This window comes from Carcharhinus amblyrhynchos, chromosome 11 (assembly GCF_965287045.1).
Source record: "Carcharhinus amblyrhynchos chromosome 11, sCarAmb.v2.hapA, whole genome shotgun sequence".
Taxonomy (NCBI): Eukaryota; Metazoa; Chordata; class Chondrichthyes; order Carcharhiniformes; family Carcharhinidae; genus Carcharhinus; species Carcharhinus amblyrhynchos.
Genome location: NC_137334.1, coordinates 93140084 through 93163842, shown reverse-complemented (window position 1 = coordinate 93163842; position 23759 = coordinate 93140084). Strand labels below are relative to the sequence as shown.

Sequence of the window (23759 nt, the reverse complement as noted above, 5' to 3'; positions counted from 1 at the left end):
GGGAGGGGAGGGGGGAGGGAGAGGGGAGGGAGAGGGGAGGGGAGGGGAGGGGGAGAGGGGAGGGGGGGGGGAGAGGAGGGAGGGAGAGGGGAGGGGGAGGGGGGAGGGAGGAGGAGGCAGGATCACAAAGATTTTATATCTCCACTGAGCGAGATGTAGAATAAACTTGCTGAAGGTAAAAGATAAATTGCTGTATCACTCCTCCATTATTTACTAGGAGTAAGATTAACAGGCATGACTGAAAACTCCACTCCCTCTCACTCTCCTCCCTCCCTCTCACTCTCCCTCCCTCCCTCACCCTCTCTCACTTCCTCTCACCCTCTCTCACTCCCTCTCACTCTCCCTCCCTCCCTCTCACCCTCTCTCACTCCTTCTCTCTGTCTCCCTCTCACCCTCTCTCACTCCCTCTCACTCTCCCTCCCTCCCTTTCATTCTCCCTCACACTCACTCCCTCCCTCTCTCTGTCTCCCTCTCACGCTCTCTCACTCCCTCTCACCCTCCCTCTCACCCTCTCTCACTCCCCCTCTCTGTCTCCCTCTCACGCTCTCTCACTCCCCCTCTCTGTCTCCCTCTCACGCTCTCTCACTCCCCTCTCTGTCTCCCTCTCACCTCCCTCACTCCCTGTCACCCTCTCTCACTCCCCTCTCTGTCTCCCTCTCACGCTCTCTCACTCCCTCTCTGTCTCCCTCTCACCCTCCCTCACTCCCTCTCACCCTCTCTCATTCCCCCTCTCTGTCTCCCTCTCACCCTCTCTCACTCCCTCTCACTCTCCTTCCCTCCCTTTCATTCCCCCTCACACTCACTCTCACTCCCTCCTCCTCACGCTCTCTCACTCCCTCTCTCCCCTTCCCTCTCAGCCTCCCTACACTCACTCTCCCTCCCTCACTCCCTCTCACCCTCTCTCATTCCCCCTCTCTGTCTCCCTCTCACCCTCTCTCACTCCCTCTCACTCTCCTTCCCTCCCTTTCATTCCCCCTCACACTCACTCTCACTCCCTCCTCCTCACGCTCTCTCACTCCCTCTCTCCCCTTCCCTCTCAGCCTCCCTACACTCACTCTCCCTCCCTCACTCCCTCCCTCTCTCCCACACTCTCCCTCCCTCCCTCTCACCCTCCCTCCTTTGAACGAGCTTAGCCATTTCAGAGGGGCAGTTAGGAGTCACCCACATTGTGCTTGTGGAGTCACAGGTAGCCCAGACTGGGTAAAGACGGCAGATTTCCTTCCCTAAAGGGGGGAATCTACTAGTGTCCGTTACTGCGACTAGATTTCTACTTCAAAGTAACTGAAATAATTACAAACCAGATGGGTTTTTCTGACAATCGACAATGGTTTCATGGTCATCAGTAGATTCTTAATTCCAGATATTTTTTATTGAATTCAAATTCCACCGTCTGCCGTGATAAGATTCGAACCCAGACCCCCAGAACATTAGCCTGGGCTTCTGAATTATAGTCCAGTGACAGTTTGGTTTGATTTGATTTATTATTCATAGAATAATGAAGGAGAAGGAGGCCATTCAGCCCATCGAGCCTGCACTGACCACAATCCCACCCAGGCCTGAGCGGAAGCTCATGTATTTACCTCGCTAATCCCTCTGACACAATAAGGTGCAACTTTCCATGGTCAATCAACCTAACCCACACATCTTTGATATGCAAAAGTATTGTTTCTTGGGCTCTGACAAAGCGTACAATTTGTAGAGAAAAAAATATTTTTTAGTCACAAGTAGGTTTACATTAACACTGCAATGAAGTTACTGTGAAAATCCCCTAGTCGCCATATTCTGGTGCCTGTTCAGATACATTGAGAGAGAATTTAGCACGGTCAATGCACCTAACCAGCATGTCTTTGGAGTGTGGGAGGACCCAGAGGACTGGAGCACCAGAGGAAACCCACGCAGATACAGGGAGAATGTGCACATTCTGTGCAGACAGTGACCCAAGCTGGAACATGGATTCCTGGCACTGTAAGACAGCAGTGTTAACCACTGTGCCACCGTGAGTGAAGAGTGTAGTGTTACAGTCATAGCTAGCGTGTAGGGAAAGATCAACTTAATGTGAGGTAGATCCATTCAAAAAGGGAGAGGCATTGGCCTAGTGGTATTATCGTTAGACTATTAATCCAGAAACTCAGCGAATGTTCTGGGGACCCGGGTTCGAATCCTGCCACAGCAGGAGGGGTAATTTGAATTCAGTAAAAAATATCTGGAATTAAGAATTTACTGATGACCATGAAACCATTGTCGATTGTAGGAAAACGCATCTGGTTCACGAATGTCCTTTCGGGAAGGAAATCTGCCGTCCTTACCCGGTCTGGCCTACATGTGACTCCAGAGTCTCAGCAATGTGGTTGACTCTCAACTGCCCTCCAAGGGCAACTAGGGATGGGTAATAAACGCTGACCCAGCCAGCGATGCCCATGTCCCAGGAATGAATAAATTTTAAAAAAGTCTGACAGTAGCAGGGAAGAAGCTGTTCTTGAGTTGGTTGGTGCGGGACCTCAGACTTTTGTATCTTTTTCCCGGCGGAAGAAGGTGGAACAGAGAATGTCCGGGATATGTGGGGTCCGAACCGCTATCCCCTCATCTCCCCCTGGTGAGGGTGCAATGTTTCCTGAGTTACAGCAGTGATTACACTATTGGGGGTATTTCACTGGTTGTGAAATGTGTTGTAATGTGCTGGGGCAGCACATGGTGCCGTACAGAGTGTCTGCCCCGCCCTGTAACCCTGCCACTGCTGCTCCTTACATTGGCGACGAGACCACGGGCCGCGGCTCCTCCACGTAGAGTTCCGCTGAACAGAAGGCGTCGGCGTGCAGGTTCTGGGCGATGGCGGCGTACTCGCCTTCGTTCTCACTGGTGGCGTGCATGATAATCAGCGAGTGCAGCCCCTGGTCCCTGGCAATCCTCACCTCCTCCGTCTCCACCACCCTCTCCCCTGACAAACACAACAACAGCACGTCAACCCACTGCGCTTGTTACATCCTCAAACACAGGAATACAGCTGCAGTAACGCGGGGGATCTGATAGACTCAGCAATTGGGATTCTAATATCACTGATATCGGGGACACGTTACCCCCCCTCCACCCCCAGCTGGCCAACTGCAATTAAATATTTTCCTGGAGGTTTCATCACCTGACTTGCCCACCCCCACCCTGCGACCATTATCCCGGTGATAAGTTGCCTTCGTACACAGATCGGAAATCAGACTGGCTGATAGAGGACTGATGTGGAGATGCCGGTGTTGGACTGGGGTTAAGACAGTAGGAAGTCTCACAACACCAGGTCAAAGTCCAACAGGTTTATTTGATCGTAAACCCACAAGCTTTTGGGGTTTGCCCCTTTGTCAGTTGAGTGGAGAGTTCTGGTCTCAGGCAGAGTGTATAACAGCACACACAGTTTACAGAATACTGATTAGAATGCAAGTCTTTACAGCTAACCTGCTATTCGAGTCTTAAAGATGCAGACAATGTGAGTGGAGAGACCATTAAGAACAGGTTAAAGAGATGTGTATTGTCTCCAGACAGGACAGTGAGTGAGGTTTTGCAATCCCAGGCAAGTCACGGGGGTTACAGATAGTGTGACATGAACCCCAGATCCCGGTTGAGGCCGTCCTCATGGAACTTGGAACTTGGCTATCAGTCTCTGCTCAGCAACTCTGTGCTGTCGTGTCTCGTGGAGGGCCAAATCCCGAAAGCTGGTGGGTTTACTATCAAATAAACTTGTTGGACTTTGACCTGGCGTTGTGAGACTTCTTACTGACGGAGGACTGCCAGCCAATCAGCCGGTTTCCCCCGTTTCAGTATTTTTATATCTGCTTAAGGGAAACTTTCGAAGAACCGAAATGGTGTTAAAATAGGGCCTGCCTGGTTTAGGCTATTTCAGGGCCTGTGAACCACGAGCTTGGGTATTTGTATCAACTTCTCTGTACTGGTGACCAGAACCCACAATCTCCTGGCCACCACCCCCCCCACTCCCCCCCACCGCACAAAAAAGTGACCCCTGAGACCTGGCTGACACACATGGGATAACGTTTAATAGATTCCTGGGATTCGAGCTTTGCTGCTCTGGGGGAGGTGCTCAAATGTCAGAAGTGTTGTCTCAGGTTAAAAGGAGGCCTTGGGGAGGGGGGGTGGCGGGACGGAGGGGGCTGGTGTTGCAGGGGGGGTGGCTGGATATGAAAGAGCCCATGGCTAGCATGTCAAAGGATACTGGGGAGCGTTCACCCCAGGATCCCTGTTGAATAGTCATCGCTCAGTCAGTCTCAGGAAAAAGCAGCTGATCTGATCCCGGTCTTTATTCATTCCTGGGATGTGGGCATCGCTGGGGAGGCCGGAATTCATTGCCCATCCCTGATTATCCGTGAACAGGGTGACTTGCTCAGTCATAGCTGTTTGTGGGAGCTTTCTGTGCGGGAATTTCACAGTGACTTCATTGCAGTGTTAATGCAATCCTTACTTGTGACGAATAAGTAAACTTTACATTTCTGTGCACGGGGGTGACCACAGTCTAAAAGGAAAGTACTTTTTTCTTTCTTATTACAAATCAGCTGACATTAACACTGCAATGAAGTCACACTGAAAATGCCTGAGATGTTACGCTCCAGCGCCTGTTCGGGTTACACTGCGGGAGAATTTAGCACGGCCAATCCCTCTAACCAGCACATCTTTCAAACTGTGGGAGGAAACCGGGGCACCTGGAGGAAACCCACACAGACACGGGGAGAATGTGCAGACTCCGCACCGACCCCGGCTGGGAATCGAACCCGGGTCCCTGGCGCTGTGAGGCAGCAGTGCTAACCCACTGTGCCACCAGGGAAAAGCTGACAATGAAGAGTGATCTAAACCAAGTCTGATAGAAATTTAACATAACTCCCTAGCTTCTCATTCCGTCCATTACAAATGAAACTCATTGCTTAGTTTGCTTTTACTTAATGGTTTTCTTAAACAGTGACACATACGATCATCGAGTCTCCACAGTGCACAAGGAGGCCATTCAGCCCATTGATTCTACACCAACTCTCCAACAGACTTTCTTACCCAGGTCTCTCCCTTACCCTATCCCCATAACCCCATGCATTTAGCACGGCCAATCCACCTAAACTGCACGTCTTTTGGACTGAGGGAGGAAACCGGAGCACCCAAGGGAAACCCACGCAGACACGGGGAGAATGTGCAGACCCCTCACAGACAGTGACCCAAGCCAGGAATCGAACCCGGGTCCCTGGAGCTGTGAGGCAGCAGGGCTAACCCACCGTGCCACCCATCTTCACTGACTATCAGGAACGTTGGGGTGTCCTAAAGTCAGGGAGGGCATTATGGAAACACGGGGGCCTTTCTCTCACTCCAAACGGGACTCGTGTTTGCCGGATTGTCGGAATTACCAAAGTGCATCCAGATGACGGTGGGTGGAGGCGTGCCGCTCACTTTGACGTTGAGGTGGGCAGTCCGGCCCTCGATCACAAACACATCCTCCAGCTTTCTGGTGAAGAGAGGCAGGATGGATGGCAGAACCGTCAGCCTGGCGCTACACGTCTTCTCATCTGTGGGTGGAGACAACACAACACTCAGAGGGGTTCATCCAGACTCCATCACCAAGCACCCCCCCCAACACCTCCCCCTGTTGAGGCTCACAAACTCATCCCCGGTCAAACACTGTGCCCTGAAATGTAGGAAGGGGCAAAGTGGAATCATACAGCACAGTAGGGGGGCCGTTCAGCCCATTGCATCTGTGCCAGCCCTTAGAAAGAGCTACCCAATCAGTCTCATGCTCCTGCTCCTGCCCTGAAATCTATTCCCCTTCAATTATTTATCCCATTCCATTTAGAAACTTCCACGTGAATCTGCTTCCACCGACCTTCCAGGCAGAACCTTCCAGATCACAACAAATCACCCTGTTTAAAAAGAAACCTCTCACCTCTCCTCTGGTCTATTACCTAAGGCTCTGCCCCTCAGTCAATACATCACAGGTAGGGGTGTACCCATTACAGGGGAGGAGGTGCTGGAAATCTTAAAGCGCATCAAGGTAGATAAATCCCCAGGTCCTGTTGAAGTATAACTTTCAGCCTTCTGCGGCAAAGAGTCCCACAGATTCCCCACTCTCTCTGGCTGGAGAAATTCCTCCTCATCTCTGTTATAAAGGATCGTCCCTTTAGCCTGAGGTTGTGCCTTCTGGTTCTAGTTTTTCCTACTAGTGGAAACATCCTCTCCACGTCCACTCTATTCATCCCTCGCAGTATCCTGGAAGTTTCAAAAAGATCCCCCTCTCATCCTTCTAAACTCCGACAAGTACAGACCCAGAGTCCTCACCATTCCTCATAAGGCAAGCTCTCCATTGCAGGGGTCATTTCTTGTGAACTTCCTCTGGACCCTTTCCAAGGCCGGCACATCCTTCCTTAGACACGGGGCCCAAAACTGCTCACAATATTCCAAATAGGGTCTGACCAGAGCCTGATACAGCCTCAGAAGTCCATCCCTGCTCTTGTATTCATGAATGTTGACATTACATTTGTCTTCCTAACTGCCAACTGAACCTGCAGGTTAACCTTAAGAGAATCTTCAACAATGTCTCCCAAGTCCCTTTGTGCTTCTGATTTCCTAAGCATTTTCCCATTTAGAAAACAGTCTGTGCCTCCATCTCTCCTTCCAAAGTGAATAACCTCACACTTTTCCATTCGGCCCATCGAGTTTGCATCAACTGCAATCCCACCCAGGCCCTTTCCCTGTAGTCCCAACATTTACCCTAGCTCGTCTCCCTGACACTGGGGGACAATTTAGCATGGCCAGTCCACCTAACCCCGCAGGGCTTTGGGCTGTGGGAGGAAACCGGCGAACCGGGAGGAAACCCACGCGGTCACGGGGAGAACGCGCAGACTTCACACAGACAGTGACCCGAGCCGGGAATCGAACCCGGGTCCTATTCTGTGGCTGAACCCGGCGTGCTCTGGGCTTTGGGTGCCCGACACTGACCTTTGGCAGTGCTGAGCTTGCAGGTGTAAATCCCCGTGTCGTCTTCGTGGACCGAGTTTAGAAGAAGTTTGCACCTCCGGCCATCAAAGTGCATCTTGCAGTTGAGCAGCGCGGGCTGGACCAGCTTCCCATTGGTCAGCCAGTCGACATCGACGTCGGGGGGTCCTCGAATCTCGCACTCGAAGCAGGCTGACTCGCCAGCGTTCACCGTGACGTCGCGCGCCGGAGCCAGGATGCTCAGGGTCTGGTCCTCGCGGCGGCCTGGAACACACGGCGAGCAACGGCATAAATAGCCCGTAAACAACCTGCCCCTCGCCCGGCGCCACCGAGCGTTAAAACATCACCAAACAGCCTAACCACAGAACCTACAAAACAATCACCAGAACAGATACACAGTGACCAAAACTTGGTCAATGTGGCAGAGAGAAACAGGCAGGAGGAAATTCCAGAGTTAAACATCACGACACAGTCAACAATAATGGAGAGAAAAACACACAAAATTATCCAAATATAAATCTTACTTTTAACATTTGATTTCAGACTTGCTCCATTATAAAAACCCATTATTTCCCCAAGTCTGAGCAGATACACATCGTGGTTACACCATCAAACCGCCCGAGTCCTCCATTCACCATCTCCCGGAGCCTGTCAGCATTCCAGGATTGTCCTGGAGTTTGGAAACTGAGAGCAATTTCCAGGCAGATTGGAATCTGTTAGATACAGAGTGAAGCTCTCTCTACACTGTCCCCATCAAATACCCCCAGGACAGGTACAGCACGGGGTTAGATACAGAGTAAAGCTCCCTCTACACTGTCCCCCCATCAAACACTCCCAGGACAGGTACAGCACGGGGTTAGATACAGAGGAAAGCTCCCTCTACACTGTCCCCCCATCGAACACTCCCAGGACAGGTACAGCACGGGGTTAGATACAGAGTAAAGCTCCCTCTACACTGTCCCCCATCAAACACTCCCAGGACAGGTACAGCACGGGGTTAGATACAGAGTAAAGCTCCCTCTACACTGTCCCCCATCAAACACTCCCAGGAGAGGTACAGCACGGGGTTAGATACAGAGGAAAGCTCCCTCTACACTGTCCCCCCATCGAACACTCCCAGGACAGGTACAGCACGGGGTTAGATACAGAGTAAAGCTCCCTCTACACTGTCCCCCATCAAACACTCCCAGGACAGGTACAGCACGGGGTTAGATACAGAGTAAAGCTCCCTCTACACTGTGCCCCATCAAACACTCCCAGGACAGGTACAGCACGGGGTTAGATACAGAGTAAAGCTCCCTCTACACTGTCCCCCATCAAACACTCCCAGGACAGGTACAGCACGGGGTTAGATACAGAGTAAAGCTCCCTCTACACTGTCCCCCATCAAACACTCCCAGGACAGGTACAGCACGGGGTTAGATACAGAGTAAAGCTCCCTCTACACTGTCCCCCATCAAACACTCCCAGGACAGGTACAGCACGGGGTTAGATACAGAGTAAAGCTCCCTCTACACTGTCCCCCATCAAACACTCCCAGGACAGGTACAGCACGGGGTTAGATACAGAGTAAAGCTCCCTCTACACTGTCCCCCATCAAACACTCCCAGGACAGGTACAGCACGGGGTTAGATACAGAGTAAAGCTCCCTCTACACTGTCCCCATCAAACACTCCCAGGACAGGTACAGCACGGGGTTAGGTACAGAGTAAAGCTCCCTCTACACTGTCCCCCCATCAAACACTCCCAGGACAGGTACAGCACGGGGTTAGGTACAGAGTAAAGCTCCCTCTACACTGTCCCCCATCAAACACTCCCAGGACAGGTACAGCACGGGGTTAGATACAGAGTAAAGCTCCATCTACACTGTCCCCCATCAAACACTCCCAGGACAGGTACAGCACGGGGTTAGATACAGAGTAAAGCTCCCTCTACACTGTCCCCCCATCAAATACCCCCAGGACAGGTACAGCACGGGGTTAGATACAGAGTAAAGCTCCCGCTACACTGTCCCCCATCAAACACTCCCAGGACAGGTACAGCACGGGGTTAGATACAGAGTAAAGCTCCCTCTACACTGTCCCCCATCAAATACTCCCAGGACAGGTACAGCACAGGGTTAGATACAGAGTAAAGCTCCCTCTACACTGTACCCCATCAAACACTCCCAGGACAGGTACAGCACAGGGTTAGATACAGAGTAAAGCTCCCTCTACACTGTACCCCATCAAACACTCCCAGGACAGGTACAGCATGGGGTTAGACACAGAGTAAAGCTCCCTCTACACTGTCCCCCCATCAAACACTCCCAGGACAGGTACAGCATGGGGTTAGATACAGAGTAAAGCTCCCTCTACACTGTCCCCCCATCAAACACTCCCAGGACAGGTACAGCACGGGGTTAGATACAGAGTAAAGCTCCCTCTACACTGTCTCCATCAAACTCTCCCAGGACAGGTACCGCACGGGGTTAGATACAGAGTAAAGCTCCCTCTACACTGTCTCCATCAAACTCTCCCAGGACAGGTACCGCACGGGGTTAGATACAGAGTAAAGCTCCCTCTACACTGTCTCCATCAAACTCTCCCAGGACAGGTACAGCACGGGGTTAGATACAGAGTAAAGCTCCCTCTACACTGTCCCCATCAAACACTCCCAGGACAAGTACAGCACAGGGTGAAATACAGAGTAAAGCTCCCTCTACACTGTCCCCATCAAACACTCCCAGGACAGGTACAGCACGGGGTGAGATACAGAGTAAAGCTCCCTCTACACTGTCCCCCCATCAAACACTCCCAGGACAGGTACAGCACGGGGTTAAATACAGCATGGGTTTAGATGCAGCATGTGGTGAGATGCAGTGCATGGTGAGATACGGTGCAGCGTGTATCTAATAATTCATAGAGTACATAGGGGAGAAGGAAAGGAGATGGCGCAGTGTTGCAGTTACAGAGAGGGTGTAGACAAAGATCAGCTTAATTAATAAGTCCATTCAAAAGTCTGATGGCAGCAGGGAAGAAGCTGTTCTTGAGTCAGTTGGTACGTGTTTTCAGGCTTTTGTTTCTTTTTCCTGATGGAAGAAAGTGGAAGAGAGAATGTCCGGGGTGTGTGGGGGGTCCTTGATTATCCTGGCTGCTTTTCCGAGGCAGTGGGAAGTGTAGACAGAGTCAATGGATGGGAGGCTGGTTTGTGTGATGGATTGGGCTACATTCATGACCCTTTTGTAGTTCCTTGCAGTCTTGGGCAGAGCAGGAGCCCAGACCGAGCTGTGATACAGCCAGAAAGAATGCTTTCTTTGCTGCATCTGTGAAAGCTGGTGAGAGTCGTAGCAGACATGCCAAATTTCCTTTGTCTTCTGAGAAAGTAGAAGTGTTGGTGAGCTTTTGTATGTACAGCAGAGTGTGCAGGGATCAGGACAGATTGTTGGTGATCTGGACACCAAGAGACTTGAAACTCTTGACCACTTCTACTTCACCCTGTTAATATAGACAGGAGCATGTCCTCCACTCTGCTTCCTGAAGTTGGTGATAGGCATAAGTGTTGCCGTGGAGAAAGCAATGATGAACTATAGACTCCCCAGTTGCCTGAATAATTGAAAAGAAGGCACAAGGATTGAATATATTCCCTTTGATTGCAGAGAATGAGTTCCTCCAACGTTCGTTCTCCGTGGTAACACCTTGACCAGAATTGACATGTCAACCAACCAGGACCTTACTCTCCTTACTTTCAATTATTTGAAATTTGATATTCTTGCATCTGTCCTGATGAGGGGCAGTACGCCTCACATACACTCTGTTTCCTTCTCCCTGATAAGTCTCCAGTTCACCTGAAAATGGGAGAGTTTCAGATCCCTTTTTGGGTGAATTTTTACTTCCAATCTTGGTCACATAGTGCTAGAAAAAATGGGCTAGACTGCTTCTAGTTACTAGAGGCAGTGGGGTTGTTTAATTCGTCAGCCAGCTTGTTGAGTCAGTGGAGGGAGCTATTGCGCACGGCCAGAGTTCTGTAGCTGCACATGCGCAATTCCAACAGCAGAGGCCCTACAGAGAGAGAGAGAGATCTGACAGGCCTCTTCTGCTGGAGCTAGCCTGAACACACAGCCCTCCCCCACCCCTGAAATCACAGGGACCCTCGGTCCCACATCACCAGGAAATATCGCCCCGTCAGCCAGACCGATTGCCCACCGATCGCAGGCAGAGTGCGCAGCGGTCTTCCACCATTAGGCCACCCTGGCCTGGCCCTGCCTCCCCCCAGGTCCCACCTCCCATATGCCCCACCTCTTTCAGACCCTGCTCCTTTCAGGTCCTGCCCCAGTGGGCAGTGCCAAGGTGCCAGGCTGGCAGTGCCAAGGTGCCAGGCTGGAAATGCCCAAGAGGCACCCTCCTTGCCCTCAGCCTCCCCAGAGGTGGCCTCAATGGCCTCCAGTTCCACTGGTGAGGGCAACACCACTCTTCCCTGTTCACGGGGAGCAGGCGTTTGCCATGCTGGAGAGAACCTCTCCCAGTGAGGCTGGAAAGGCTTGAGCACAGGGCTTAATTAAATAACTTAAATAATTTATTCTGCCTTTCACCGGAAATGAGCAAGAGGCTGATTGTGTCAGAAATTCGGTCCTAGTAAGATCGGGACAGACGAGAACTTGGATAGGATCCTGATTTCTCAGCTCTCATGTTGGGTGGGGTGGACCGGTAAATTCGCGGCCTGTATGCGGGATTGCCTGATCTTGCCCCATGGCTGGGATTCTCCAGACTCGCCCGCGGCTGGGATTCTCCGGACTCGCCCGCGGCTGGGATTCTCCGGACTCGCCCGCGGCTGGGATTCTCCGGACTCGCCTGCAGCTGGGGTTCTCTGACCTCGCCCTGTGGCTGGGGTTCTCCAGACTCGCCTCATGGCTGGGAATTTCTGGACTCGCCCCAGGGCTGGGATTCTCTGGACTCGCCCACAGCTGGGACTCTCTGGACTCTGTCACAGCTGGGATTCCCTGGAGTTGCCCACAACTGGGATTCTCCGGACTTGCCCACTGCTGGGGTTCTCAGACATTGCCCTGGGGCTGGGATTCTCCCGACTCGCCCGCGGCTGCGATTCTCCAGACTCGCCCACGGCTGGGATTCTCCAGACTCGCCCACAGCTGGGATTCTCCAGACTCGCCCACAGCTGGGATTCTCCAGACTCGCCCGCGGCTGCGATTCTCCAGACTCGCCCACAGCTGGGATTCTCCAGACTCGCCCACAGCTGGGATTCTCCAGACTCGCCCGTGGCTGGAATTCTCCAGACTCGCCCGCGGCTGGGATTCTCCAGACTCGCCCGCGGCTAGGATTCGCCAGACTCGCCCGCGGCTGGGATTCTCCAGACTCGCCCACGGCTGGGATTCTCCAGACTCGCCCGCGGGTGGGATTCTTCGACCTCGCCCGCGGGTGGAACTCCGACCTCGCCCCGGGGCATGGATTGTCCGATCTCGCCCGTGTCTGGCGTTCTCCGACCTCGTTCACAAGTGCGATTTTCCGATATTGCCCAGAATTCTTTACCCTCATCTGCGGTCGGGATTCTCCAACCCCGTCCGTGGCTGCATCCTCTGACTTTGCCCTCGGCTGGCATTCTCCAGACTCGCTCAGGCTGGGATTCTCCGACATCTGTCGCGGCCGGGATTCTCCAGATTCGCCGGAGCTGGGATTCTCCGGGCTAGCCGGGGCTGGGTTTCTCCAACCTCATCCCGGGCTGGGACTTTTTCGACCTCACCCTGGGTCTGGGATTCTCCAGACTTGCTGGGGCTCGGATTCTCTGAACTTGCCCTCGGCCGGGATTCTCCAGACTCGGCGGGGCTGGGATTCTCCGACATCTGTCGCGGCTAGCTGGGATTGTCCGATACTGCCCGGGATTCTCTGGCCTGGCTCACAGCTGGGATTCTCCCACCTCGCCCGGGTCTGGGATTCTCCAGTCCCGCTGCAGGAGATTTGACTGAGCATCAAATTCTCCGTTCTTCCCGGCTGCGATGGCGGGGCCTGAACGGCCGGAGAATTCCGGCTCATGTCACCAAGTTGATTGGACAGCTCTGCTTTGACTGTCGATGGTGGGGAGCTGAGCGTGATTGACAGAGGCAGGTAACTGGCTGGACAAGAGTCGGATTACTCTGCATATTCAGCAAACCAGCCGCGGTATCACCATCCCCTCCAGAATCCAGAATCTTCCTGCTCAGCTTCCCACAGTCTGCACTCTCCGCTGTCCCCATTCACACCCGTTCCCCTCTGCACTTGCGTTCGCTCCTGCTCAGACGCCGTTTGATTTCAAAATTCCCTTCCTGCTGTGTCTCTCCGCCGCCCCTCCCCACCCTCTGCCCCACCGTCCTGTGAGGTCTGCTCCCAGCCCCCGTGTCTGAGATCCCCGTCGCAACTGAGTGCTGCTCGATTCAAGCCAGGAAGCAGACACGAGCAGACAACTGGAGCCAATGTGACGACAGGCACGATCGAGTTTCTGTTCCAGCAGCAGCCGCCTGGCGGTTACGGGGGGGGTGGGGGGACAGCCCCAGAGGTGGACGGTTCAGTATTGGGCTTTGATGACCCTGCCGAGACACCGCGGGGAGAGCGTTACTAACCTCTGTGAGGCCAGAAGGTCCAATAACCTCTCTATTTCATCCCAAGCTCAGGGCTGGCGCGGTGATTAGCGCTGCTGCCTCACGGCGCCAGGGACCCGGGTTCGATTCCCAGCTTGGGTCACTGTCCGTGTGGAGTCTGCATGTTCTCCCCATGTCTGCGTGGGTTTCCTCCGGGTTCTCCAGTTTCCTCCCACATTCCAAGGATGAGTGGGTTGGGTGGATTGGCCATGCTAAATTGTCCCATACTGTCCAGGGAGGGGGGGGGGGTGGTTAGCAGGGTAATTATATGGGGTAATGGGGTTGAGACCTGGGTGGGATTGTTGTCAGTGCAGGCTCGATGGGCTGAATGGCCTCCTTCTGCACTGTTGGGATTCTATGATTCTCCAGAGAGTTGACAGGAAGGAAAGTTAAAAATAACCACAGACATCCAGGTATAAACACAGCTGCTTTGTGGTTCTGGAGCAGTCTGACATTGCAATGAGGGCCATGGGGGATGGGGAATTGTAAAGCTACAAGGTGGACAGAGTGGTGAAGAAGGCATTCGGCATGCTTGGTTTCATTGGTCAGAACATTGAATACAGGAGTTGGGACGTCTTGTTGAAGTTGTACAAGACATTGGTAAGGCCACACTTGGAATACTGTGTACAGTTCTGGGCACCCTATTATAGAAAGGATATTATTAAACTAGAAAGAGTGCAGAAAAGATTTACTAGGATGCTACCGAGATTTAATGGTTTGAGTTATAAGGAGAGGCTGGATAGACTGGGACTTTTTTCTCTGGAGCGTAGGAGGCTGAGGGGTGATCTTATAGAGGTCTATAAAATAATGAGGGACACAGATCAGCTGGATAGTCAATATCTTTTCCCAAAGGTAGGGGAGTCTAAAACTAAAGGGCACAGGTTTAAGGTGAGAGGGAAGAAAAGTGTCCAGAGGGACAATTTTTTCACCCAGAGGGTGGTGAGTGTCTGGAACAAGCTGTCAGAGGTAGTAGTAGAGGCGGGTACAATTTTGTCTTTTAAAGAGCATTTAGACAGTTACATGGGTAAGATGAGTATAGAGAGATATGGGCCAAATGCGGGCAATTGGGATTAGTTTAGGGGATTTAAAAAAAAAATGACGGCATGGACACGTTAGGCTGAAGGGCCTGTTTCCGTGCTGTAAACCTCTATGACTCTAATACTCTCCTGAGAGAAGCAGACAGGAGTTTGCAATTCTCCATTTACCTTCAGGAGTTCCTGTGGGCAGTAATCAGATAGAGTACCGATCAACCTACCTGTCCCATACAGCTCAGTGGCACAGTGGTCAGCACTGCTGCTTCACAGCACCAGGCATCTGGGTTCGATTCCTGGCTCGGGTCACTGTCTGTGTGGAGTTTGCACATTCTCCCCGTGTCTGCATGGGTTTCCTCCCACAGTCCAAAGATGTGCGGGTTAGGTTGATTGGTTATGCTAAATTGCATCTTATTATTCCAAAACATGCAGATTAGGGGGATTGGCCACGGTAAATGCACGGGTTTACAGGGATTGGGGTGGGATGCTGTTTTGGAGGGTGGGTGCAGAGTCAATGGGCCAAATGGCCTCTTGGGATTCTATGGTTTTCTGTCTCTCACAGGCACAATCAGCCAACTGGGCTAAATAAATGCTGCTCGTATTAGCTTATAGGAAGCTTCCAGCTCTCAGCCTGGGGTCTGATCTCAATTTACTGAGATAGGCAGGGGTGAGACGCAAAGCTCCCAGTCTGCACACCCCCCTGCACCCCAGGCCTGACACGACATTGTGACTGGGACTGACAGACACGGTTAATCCCCCAGAGTCACAACACACCGTATTGCTAAGGTCGAGGCCCGATTCCCCCGACCCTGAGCCTGAGCCCCACCCCCAGACCCAGCCCAACCTTCTCCAGGAGGGAATCCCAAGCAAAAGCTGACTCGAGTATGGGGAAGAGGAGGAGGAGGAGGAGGAGGAGGCCAGGGCCCAGCCTCACGAACAGGATTCAGGTTCACACCAGTATGCTGTTTCTTCGCCCTGTAGCTTACAGCCCTGGAGGCGCAGACCCAGGTCCCTTTTTTTAGAGTTTCGGGTCTCTGCCTCCACTCGGGCAGTGAATTCCACCACGCTCTGTGTAAAAAAAGTCCTTCCTCATGTCCCCTCTGCACAGACTGCCACTTATCTTCAATCTATATCTCCAGTTCTAGAATTCTCCACGAAGGAGGACAATTTTATCCTGTCCACCTTTCTCTCCCCCTCATCATTTTGTACACCTCTATCGATTCACCCCATCAGCCTTCTTTGTTCCAAAGAAAATAACCCCAATCTCTCCTCATAGCTACACTTTTCTAACCCCAGGCAACATTCTTGTAAACCTGTCTGACTCTTTCCAGAGCAATTACATCCTTCCTGTAATGTGGTGACCAGCACTGCACACAATACTCCAGTTGTGACCTCACCAGCGTTTTATACAATTCCGATATTATATCCTTACTTTTCTATCCTACACTTCTACCAGTGAAGGAGAGAATTCCACCTGCCTTCTTTACAACCTTGTCAACTTGAACTGCCGCCTTTAGAGAGCTGTGTACTTGTACAAAAGATCTCTAACTTCATCTACTTTCATACACTCCCATTTATTGCACATTCCCTCTAACTTCTTAACCTCTATAATGCATCACCTCATCCTCCTGTATGTAAAAGTCCATCTGCCGCTCCTTCACCCACTGCACCAACCCATCGCTATTGATTTGGAGATTGTAGCTCGCCTCTACATTATCCATCAATCATTGTGTGGTCTGCAAATTTTCCCATTGTGTCTCCCACGTTCATATCCAAATCGTTAATACATAACGCAAAACAGCAAGGGTCGCAACACTGAGCCCTGTGGAACATTACTTAAAACAACCTTCCATTCACAAGGGCATCCACTGACCATTACCCTTTGTTTCCTGTGACAAAACCAGCTTTTAAATCAGTTTGACACATTACCCTGTATCCCATTGGCCTTTACTTTTTTGACCAACCTGCCACGTGGGACCTTGTCAAACGCTTTGCTAATATCCATGTACACAACATCCACTGCACTACCCCCATCAACCCTTCTTCTCACTTCCTCAAAGAATTCAATCAAGTTTGTGAGGCAAGACCTTCCTTTAATAAATCCTCGCTGACCATCCCTGACCAGTCCAGGCCTTTCTACCTGACAGTTAATCCTCTCTCTGTCAGGATTGATTTTACTAATTTTTCCAGCACCGATGAAAGATTAACTGGCCTAGAATTGTTTGGCATTTCCTTCAATCCCTTTTTAAACAATGCAACTACATTTGCATTTCTCCGGTACCTCCCCTGTATCGAGTGAGGGTTAGAAAATCATCCTCGGAGCATCTGCTATCCCCATGACCTCCTGCCCTCCTTCAGCAGCCTCGGAAACAGAACCATCTGGCCCTGGCAACTTATCAACATTCAATGATTCCAATGCTTTGAGTATTTCCTCTCTCTCTATGATTATCCTGTCCAATATCTCAGTGTTCCTGCTGGAGTACTAAATCTGCATCATCCCTTTCCTTTGTAAACACAGAGACAAAATATTCATTGAAAACCCTTTCCCGCAGCCTCTGCATCCACACACAAGTTCCCTTCATCATCTCTGATGGGTCCCATTTGTTCCTTAACAAACCTTTAACCATTAATATGTTGGCAAAGCATCGTTGGGTTCCCTTTAACTTTTCTTGCTGATCTGTTTACATATCCTCTCTTTGCTTTCTTATTTCCTTTATTAATTTGCCCCTGCAGTTCCTATATTTGCCCAGGCTACCTGCAGTGCTCAGTTCTTTGTGTCAATTATACACTTCCCTTTCCTCTTGGATCTTCCCCTGTATTCTTCTAGACAACCCGGGGGGGGTCTAGATTTGTCTGTACGATTCTTATTTTTGGAGGGGACGTGTCTACATTGTACCCAAAAGAGAAATTGCTGGAAAATCTCAGCAGGTCTGGCAGCATCTGTAAGGAGAGAAAAGAGCTGACGTTTGGAGTCCAGGTGACCCTTTGTCTACTTTGTACATTTAAGAACTGACGTTTTAGCACTTCCCCCTGGTTTTTCACTGACTTATCCCCTCGCACTGCTGTCCAGTCCCACCTCAGGCAAGCTCCTTCTCCTTCCTGCAAAATTTACCTTCCCCCAGTTCAAAACTTTTCTTCCTGTTTTATCTCCGTCCTTTTCCATGGTAATGTTAAATCTGAGTGAATTGTGATCACTGTCCCTGATACAGTTGCTATTATCACTTCACCCACTTGCCCTTCTTTGTTGCCCAAGACTAGCTCTAGAACTGCATCATCTCTCATTGGGTTTGTCGCTAATTGGTTGAAAAATTTTCCCGGGATACACTGCACGGATTCCTCTCTCTCAGTGCTGCTGATATTGTTTGAATCCCCGTTGATATTCCAATGGTTAAAGTCTCCTACTGTTATTGCCCTCTTGTTCCTACAGGCTGAAATTTGCCTACATGTTTGTTCTGCTATCTCCCTTGCACTGTCTAGGGGTGTCTAGTAAACTCCCAGAGGTGTGACTGCTCTCTCTTTTAGCCCTAATCTCAATCCATAAAGTCTTGTTTGTTGACCCCTTCAGTAAAGTTTTGACATTTATTTATTAGTCACAAGTAAGGTTCACATTAACACTGCAATGAAGTTACAGTGAAATTCCCCTCATCGCCACACTCTGGCGCCTGTTCGGTTCAATGCACCCCTAACCAACACGTCTTTCAGACTGTGGGAGGAAACTGGAGCATCCGGAGGAAACCCAGGCAGACACGGGGAGAACGTGCAAACTCCACACAGGCAGTGACCCGAGCCGGGAATCAAACTCGGGTCCCTGGCGCTGTGAGGTAGCAGTGTTAACCCACTGTGCTCTGCGCCGCTCCCATCTCACCCTTCTCACAACTGGAATTAATTCTTTATCCATTCAAGCTCCTCCCCCTCGTTTATCTCCCCCTCTATTGTGTCTGAAAACTCTATGTCCAGGCTTATTGAGCTGCCAATTTTACCCCTTCTTTAGCCAGGTTTCTGTTACAGCAATCACATCCTGCAGCCATGTGTCCTGAACCCATCTACCTGGTTTGTAATACTCCTTCCATTGAAGTATGTACAGTTTAACCCCATCAATTTCCCCTGCTGGACACTTTGTAACCTTTGCTTCTCCTGGAATTCCAAGCCTACCCCTGCATCAATGGCTAATGTTCCGGCTCCGTTTTCCTGATCTGAATCCGATCTATCTGATCTGATTCCATCTCTCTGCCACATTAGTTTAAATGCTCCCCAACAGAACTAGCAAAACCTTTCCACAAGGACATTGGTCCCAGCTCTGCGTGGGTGCAGTCCGCCCAGTTTGTACAGCTCCCACATTCCCCAGGATCAATCCCAGTGCCTCAGGGATGTGAAACCCTCCCAGCTACACCACCCTTCCATCATGTGTCCATCTGGTCTCTCCTCTTTGTCCTGCTCTTGCTAGTACGTGGAACTGGGAGCTATCCTGAGATTTGAGATCCTGCATTTTAATTTATCTCCTAACTTCCTGCACTGCAGGTTCTCATCCCTTTGTTTACCTGTGACGTTGTGACTGACGTGTTACCACGACAATGAGCTCAACACCTTCCCTTCCCAGAATTCCCCGCAGCCACTCTGTGACATCCCAGACCCTGGCACCGGGGAGGCGCCATACCATCCTGGAGTCTCGTTTGTGGCCACAGAACATAAGAACGTAAGAAATAGGAGCAGGAGTAGGCCATCTAGCCCTTCGAGCCTGCCCCGCCATTCAATAAGATCATGGCTGATCTGAAGTGGATCAGTTCCACTTTCCCGCTTTCTCCCCATAACCCTTAATCCCCTTGTCTGTCAGAAACCTATCTACCCGTGACTTAAATATATTTAGCGAGGCAGCCTCCACCACTTCAACGGGCAGAGAATTCCAGAGATTCACCACCCTTTGAGTGAAGAAGTTCCTCCTCAACTCCGTTCTAAACTGCACCCCCCCTTTATCTTGAGGCTGTGCCCTCTAGACCTGCTGTCCTTTCTGAGCGGGAAGAATCTCTCTACCTCTACCCTATCCATCCCTTTCATTATCTTATACGTCTCTATAAGATCCCCCCTCAGCCTGCTAAACTCCAACGAGTACAGACCCAGCCTATTTAGTCTCTCTTCATAGGCTAACCCCCTCATCTCCGGTATCAGCCTAGTGAACCTCCTCTGCACTCCCTCCAAGGCCAAAATATCCTTGCGCAAGTGCGGCGCCCAAAACTACACAGAGTACTCCAGCTGCGGCCTCACCAGTGCCCTGTACAGTCGCAGCAAGACCTCCCTGCTTTTATAGAACATAGAACATAGAACACTACAGCACAAACAGGCCCTTCGGCCCACGAGTTGCGCCGATCACATCGACACCTACCAACCTACAGACCTATCTATAACCCTCAATCTCATTAAACCCCATATACTCATCCAGAAGTCTTTTAAAAGACCCCAGCGAGTTCGCCTCCACCACCACTGACGGCAGCCGATTCCATTCACTCACCACCCTCTGAGTGAAAAACTTACCCCTAACATCACTTCTGAACTTCCCTCCTTGCACCTTAAATCTGTGTCCTCTCGTAGCAACCATTTCAACCCGGGGAAATAGCCTCTGAGAGTCCACCCTATCTATTCCTCTCAACATTTTGTAAACTTCTATCAGGTCGCCTCTCAACCTTCGTCTCTCCAGGGAAAAGAGTCCCAGCTCCCTCAACCTAACTTCATAAGGCATGCCTCCCAGTCCAGGCAACATCCTTGTAAATCTCCTCTGTACCCTCTCAATAGCTTCTACATCTTTCCTATAGTGAGGCGACCAGAACTGCGCACAATACTCTAAATGAGGCCTGACAAGGGTCTTATAAAGTTGCAGCATTACCTCCCGACTCCTAAACTCAATCCCTCGATTAATGAAGGCCATCCCCCTCGCTATGAAGGCCAGCATCCCATTCGCCTTCCTGACCACCTGCTGCACCTGCAGGCTGGGTTTTTGTGACTCATGCACAAGGACCCCTAGGTCCCTCTGCACCGTAGCATGTTGCAGCTTTTCGCCCTTTAAATAGTAATCCCTCCTACTATTATTGTCTGACTGTGCCCCTAACTAATGAATCCCTATCACTATAGCTCTGCCACTCATTATCCTCCTATCTCTCTGAGCAGCAGAATCATCTATGGTCCATGAACTGCTGCTTTCCCCTGAGATGCCGTTCCCCCCTCAACAGTATCCAAAGCTGTATATCTGTTTGAGAGGAGCCTTTTACTGCTCCTGATGGTTACCCATTCCCTTCCTGCCTCTGCACTCCTCCCCTGCGGTGTGACCACCTTGCTAAACGTGTTACCCATGACTTGCTCAGCAGGCGGATGCTCCAGAGTGAGTCCACCCGCACCTCCGCAATCTGGTTAGCAGGTAGCTGCACCTGGATATACCTTCTGCACGCGTGGTCACCAGCGTCTCATATTTCCCACATTGTGCAGGAGGAGCATATCGCAAATCTGAGACTCCTGCCATGTCCTCTCAGTTAAGTTAGTTACTCCCGTAAAAAAAATTACATTAACTACGGGCCTTATTAATGTCAGCTAAAAATCTTGTTTCTTATGAAACACATCTATGATAATTATACAATAGTATTCTACACTCTTTGTTTTTAATCCCTGCCTCAGAATTAAACAAAGAATTACTGTGATGGTTTGAAAATACTCACCAGGACTTACTCACCAATCAGCTGCTTTGGTTGGTCCCACGTCACTTTCTGAGCTCTGTGTCGGTCGGGGGTCTCTCACTCCCCGAAGGTCAGTGAGTAACACTCTCTCACACTATCGGAGTGATACATTCTCTACATTCACCACCAGTCTGTCACACTCTGTCTGCACTCTCATAGAAACTAGGAGGAGGCCATTCAACCCTTCAAGCCTGCTCTGCTACTCCTTTTGACCATTGCTGATCATTGAATTCAATATCCTGATCCCCCCTTCCCCCCGTATCCCTTGATTCCTTTATCTCCAAGAGTTATATCTAATTTCTTCTTGGAATCAGACAAAGTTTTAGCCCCAACTACTTTCTGTAGGAGTGAATTCCACACATTTCCCACCCTCTGGGTGAAGAAATTTCTCCTCACATCAGTTTCCCCCTTACCCTCAAACTCTGACCCCCTGGTTCTGGGCTCCCCCCACCGTCGGGAACATTCTTTCTGAATCTACCCTGTCTAATCCTGTTAGAATTTTATAAGTTTCTATGAGATCCCCTCTCACTCTTCTAAACTCCAGTGAATATAATCCTAACTGACTCAGTCTCTCCTCATATGACAGACCTGCCATCCCAGGAATCAGCCTGGTAAACCTTCGCTGCACTCCCTCGATAGCAAGGACATCCTTCCTCAGATAAAGACAACAAAACTGCACACAATACTCCAGGAGTGGCCTCACCAAGCTTTCTATCCATCTCAAGACGTCACCTGCAATCCCATGTGCTTTAACGTGACACAGTAATCTGCTATGTGAGACCTTGTCAAAAGCCTTCTGAAAGTCTAAATAAACCACATCCACTGGTTCTCCTCGGTCAACTCTGCTAGTTACATCCTCAAAGAATTCCAATAGATTCACCAAGAATAATTTTCCTTTTGTAAATCCATGTTGACTTTGTCTGATTATCCCACTGTCTTCCAAATGCCGAGTTATGAAACTCTTGATAAAGAAATTCCCCAGTACTGACGCTAGGCTCACTGACCTATACCTGGCAAGTCTACAGTTTCCTCTATAGTTCCCTTGGCAGAGAAGCTAAAATCAGAGGGTAAACTGTGACAGATGGAGGGGGGAGAGATGGGTAGGAGAGGGGGAAAGTTGAGAAAAAGGAGAAGCAAAGGGGTAGAAAAGGTAAGGAAAAGGGGATAAAATAGGGGAAGGGGGAGGAAAAATAAGGAGAGAGAAATGTGAGGTCTTCTTTGAATACCTGGCTCGTGAAATTGGTGGTGATGGGTTACACAAGGCATCAAGAAGATGGAAACCATCCTGAAGGCCCCAAGACAAGACAAAGTATTCAAATGGAGGTTGTTTTGGGGACTTTTCCATTACTATGGAAGCTTGGTCTGGATCTGGTGACGGTGTGGAAACTGGTGCACTGGTTGCTGGGAAAAGCTGTGAATGTGGGTTGAGGAACGTGAGGAGGCCTCGCTTGGTGGTAAAACAGCCTCGGAAGAGACCGGAAAGGCCAGTTTGCTTCCATCCACAGTTCCCGCCGCAGCTGGCGTGTGATGCCTTGCTCTATAGGGTAGGGGCTGCCCCATGTTAAGCCAAACTGGGAGGAAAGGCCCATCGCATTCACTCCTGGATCATTGACAAAGGTAGAGGGACAGTGCGCTCAGCTGGAAAAGGGAGGTTTGCTCACTGTCTTTGGCGTCAAGAACTTTCATCACTTCCCATATGGCTGCCATTTCATTCTTTTGACAGACCAGAGGACTGTGATATCCATCGTAGGGCCGTACACTGGGATACTGTCCACGGTGACAGCTCGATTGCAAAGGTTGGTCTAGATGCTGTCGGTCTATGTGTACGGGAGCCGGTACCATCAGTTAGAGAAACACGGCGACGTGGGTACTCTGCCAAGGCTGCCTTTGCCTGGAGATGAAGATGCTCCCAGCTGGAATCTGAAGATTCTGTATTTCACTCAGGAAGATAAAGTTCCAGTGAGCAGGTAGGGAGAGTCACCCAGAATGATTCGATTATGAGGCAGGTAGTGGATCTTGTCCTGAGAGAGAGATCAAGTAAAAAGCCACTCAGAGTTACAGCTGTATGTGTCCTGAAGACAGGAGCTGTCCGTATTGGCTGGAAGTTTAGCGTGGGGGTAATTATTAAGAGGAAAGGTGCTGGAACGGGAGCACCAAGAGCACCCGGGGGTGCTGCCAATGAAAGAAATAACAAGAAGATATTCTTGGTGGCTGCATTTTGATGGCCAGTGTGAAGGAGGTTGTGTGAATCCTGCGCTTTGGAACGGAAGGTGCCTTTTATTTATTAGAGTCACAAGGAGGCTTACATTAACACTGCAATGAAAATCTCCTAGTTGCCACCTTCCAGAGCCTGTTTGGGTACACCGAGGGAGAATTTAGCACGGCCAATCCTTGTCACTGCTTCATCCATGGGAATGGCCTCAGTTGCCAAGGCAGCGAATCCAC

General features: G+C 50.6%; 1 protein-coding gene across 1 annotated transcript in view; it reads right to left on the bottom strand.

Moving 5' to 3' along the window:
- The window catches only part of spega (striated muscle enriched protein kinase a), a 363062-nt gene that overhangs the window by 80984 nt on the left and 258319 nt on the right, over window positions 1–23759 (bottom strand). Inside the window, 3 exon segments of the mRNA XM_080199291.1 lie at window positions 2746–2935; window positions 5382–5540; window positions 6967–7227. Of these exon segments, the coding sequence (XP_080055417.1) occupies window positions 2746–2935; window positions 5382–5540; window positions 6967–7227 (610 nt within the window).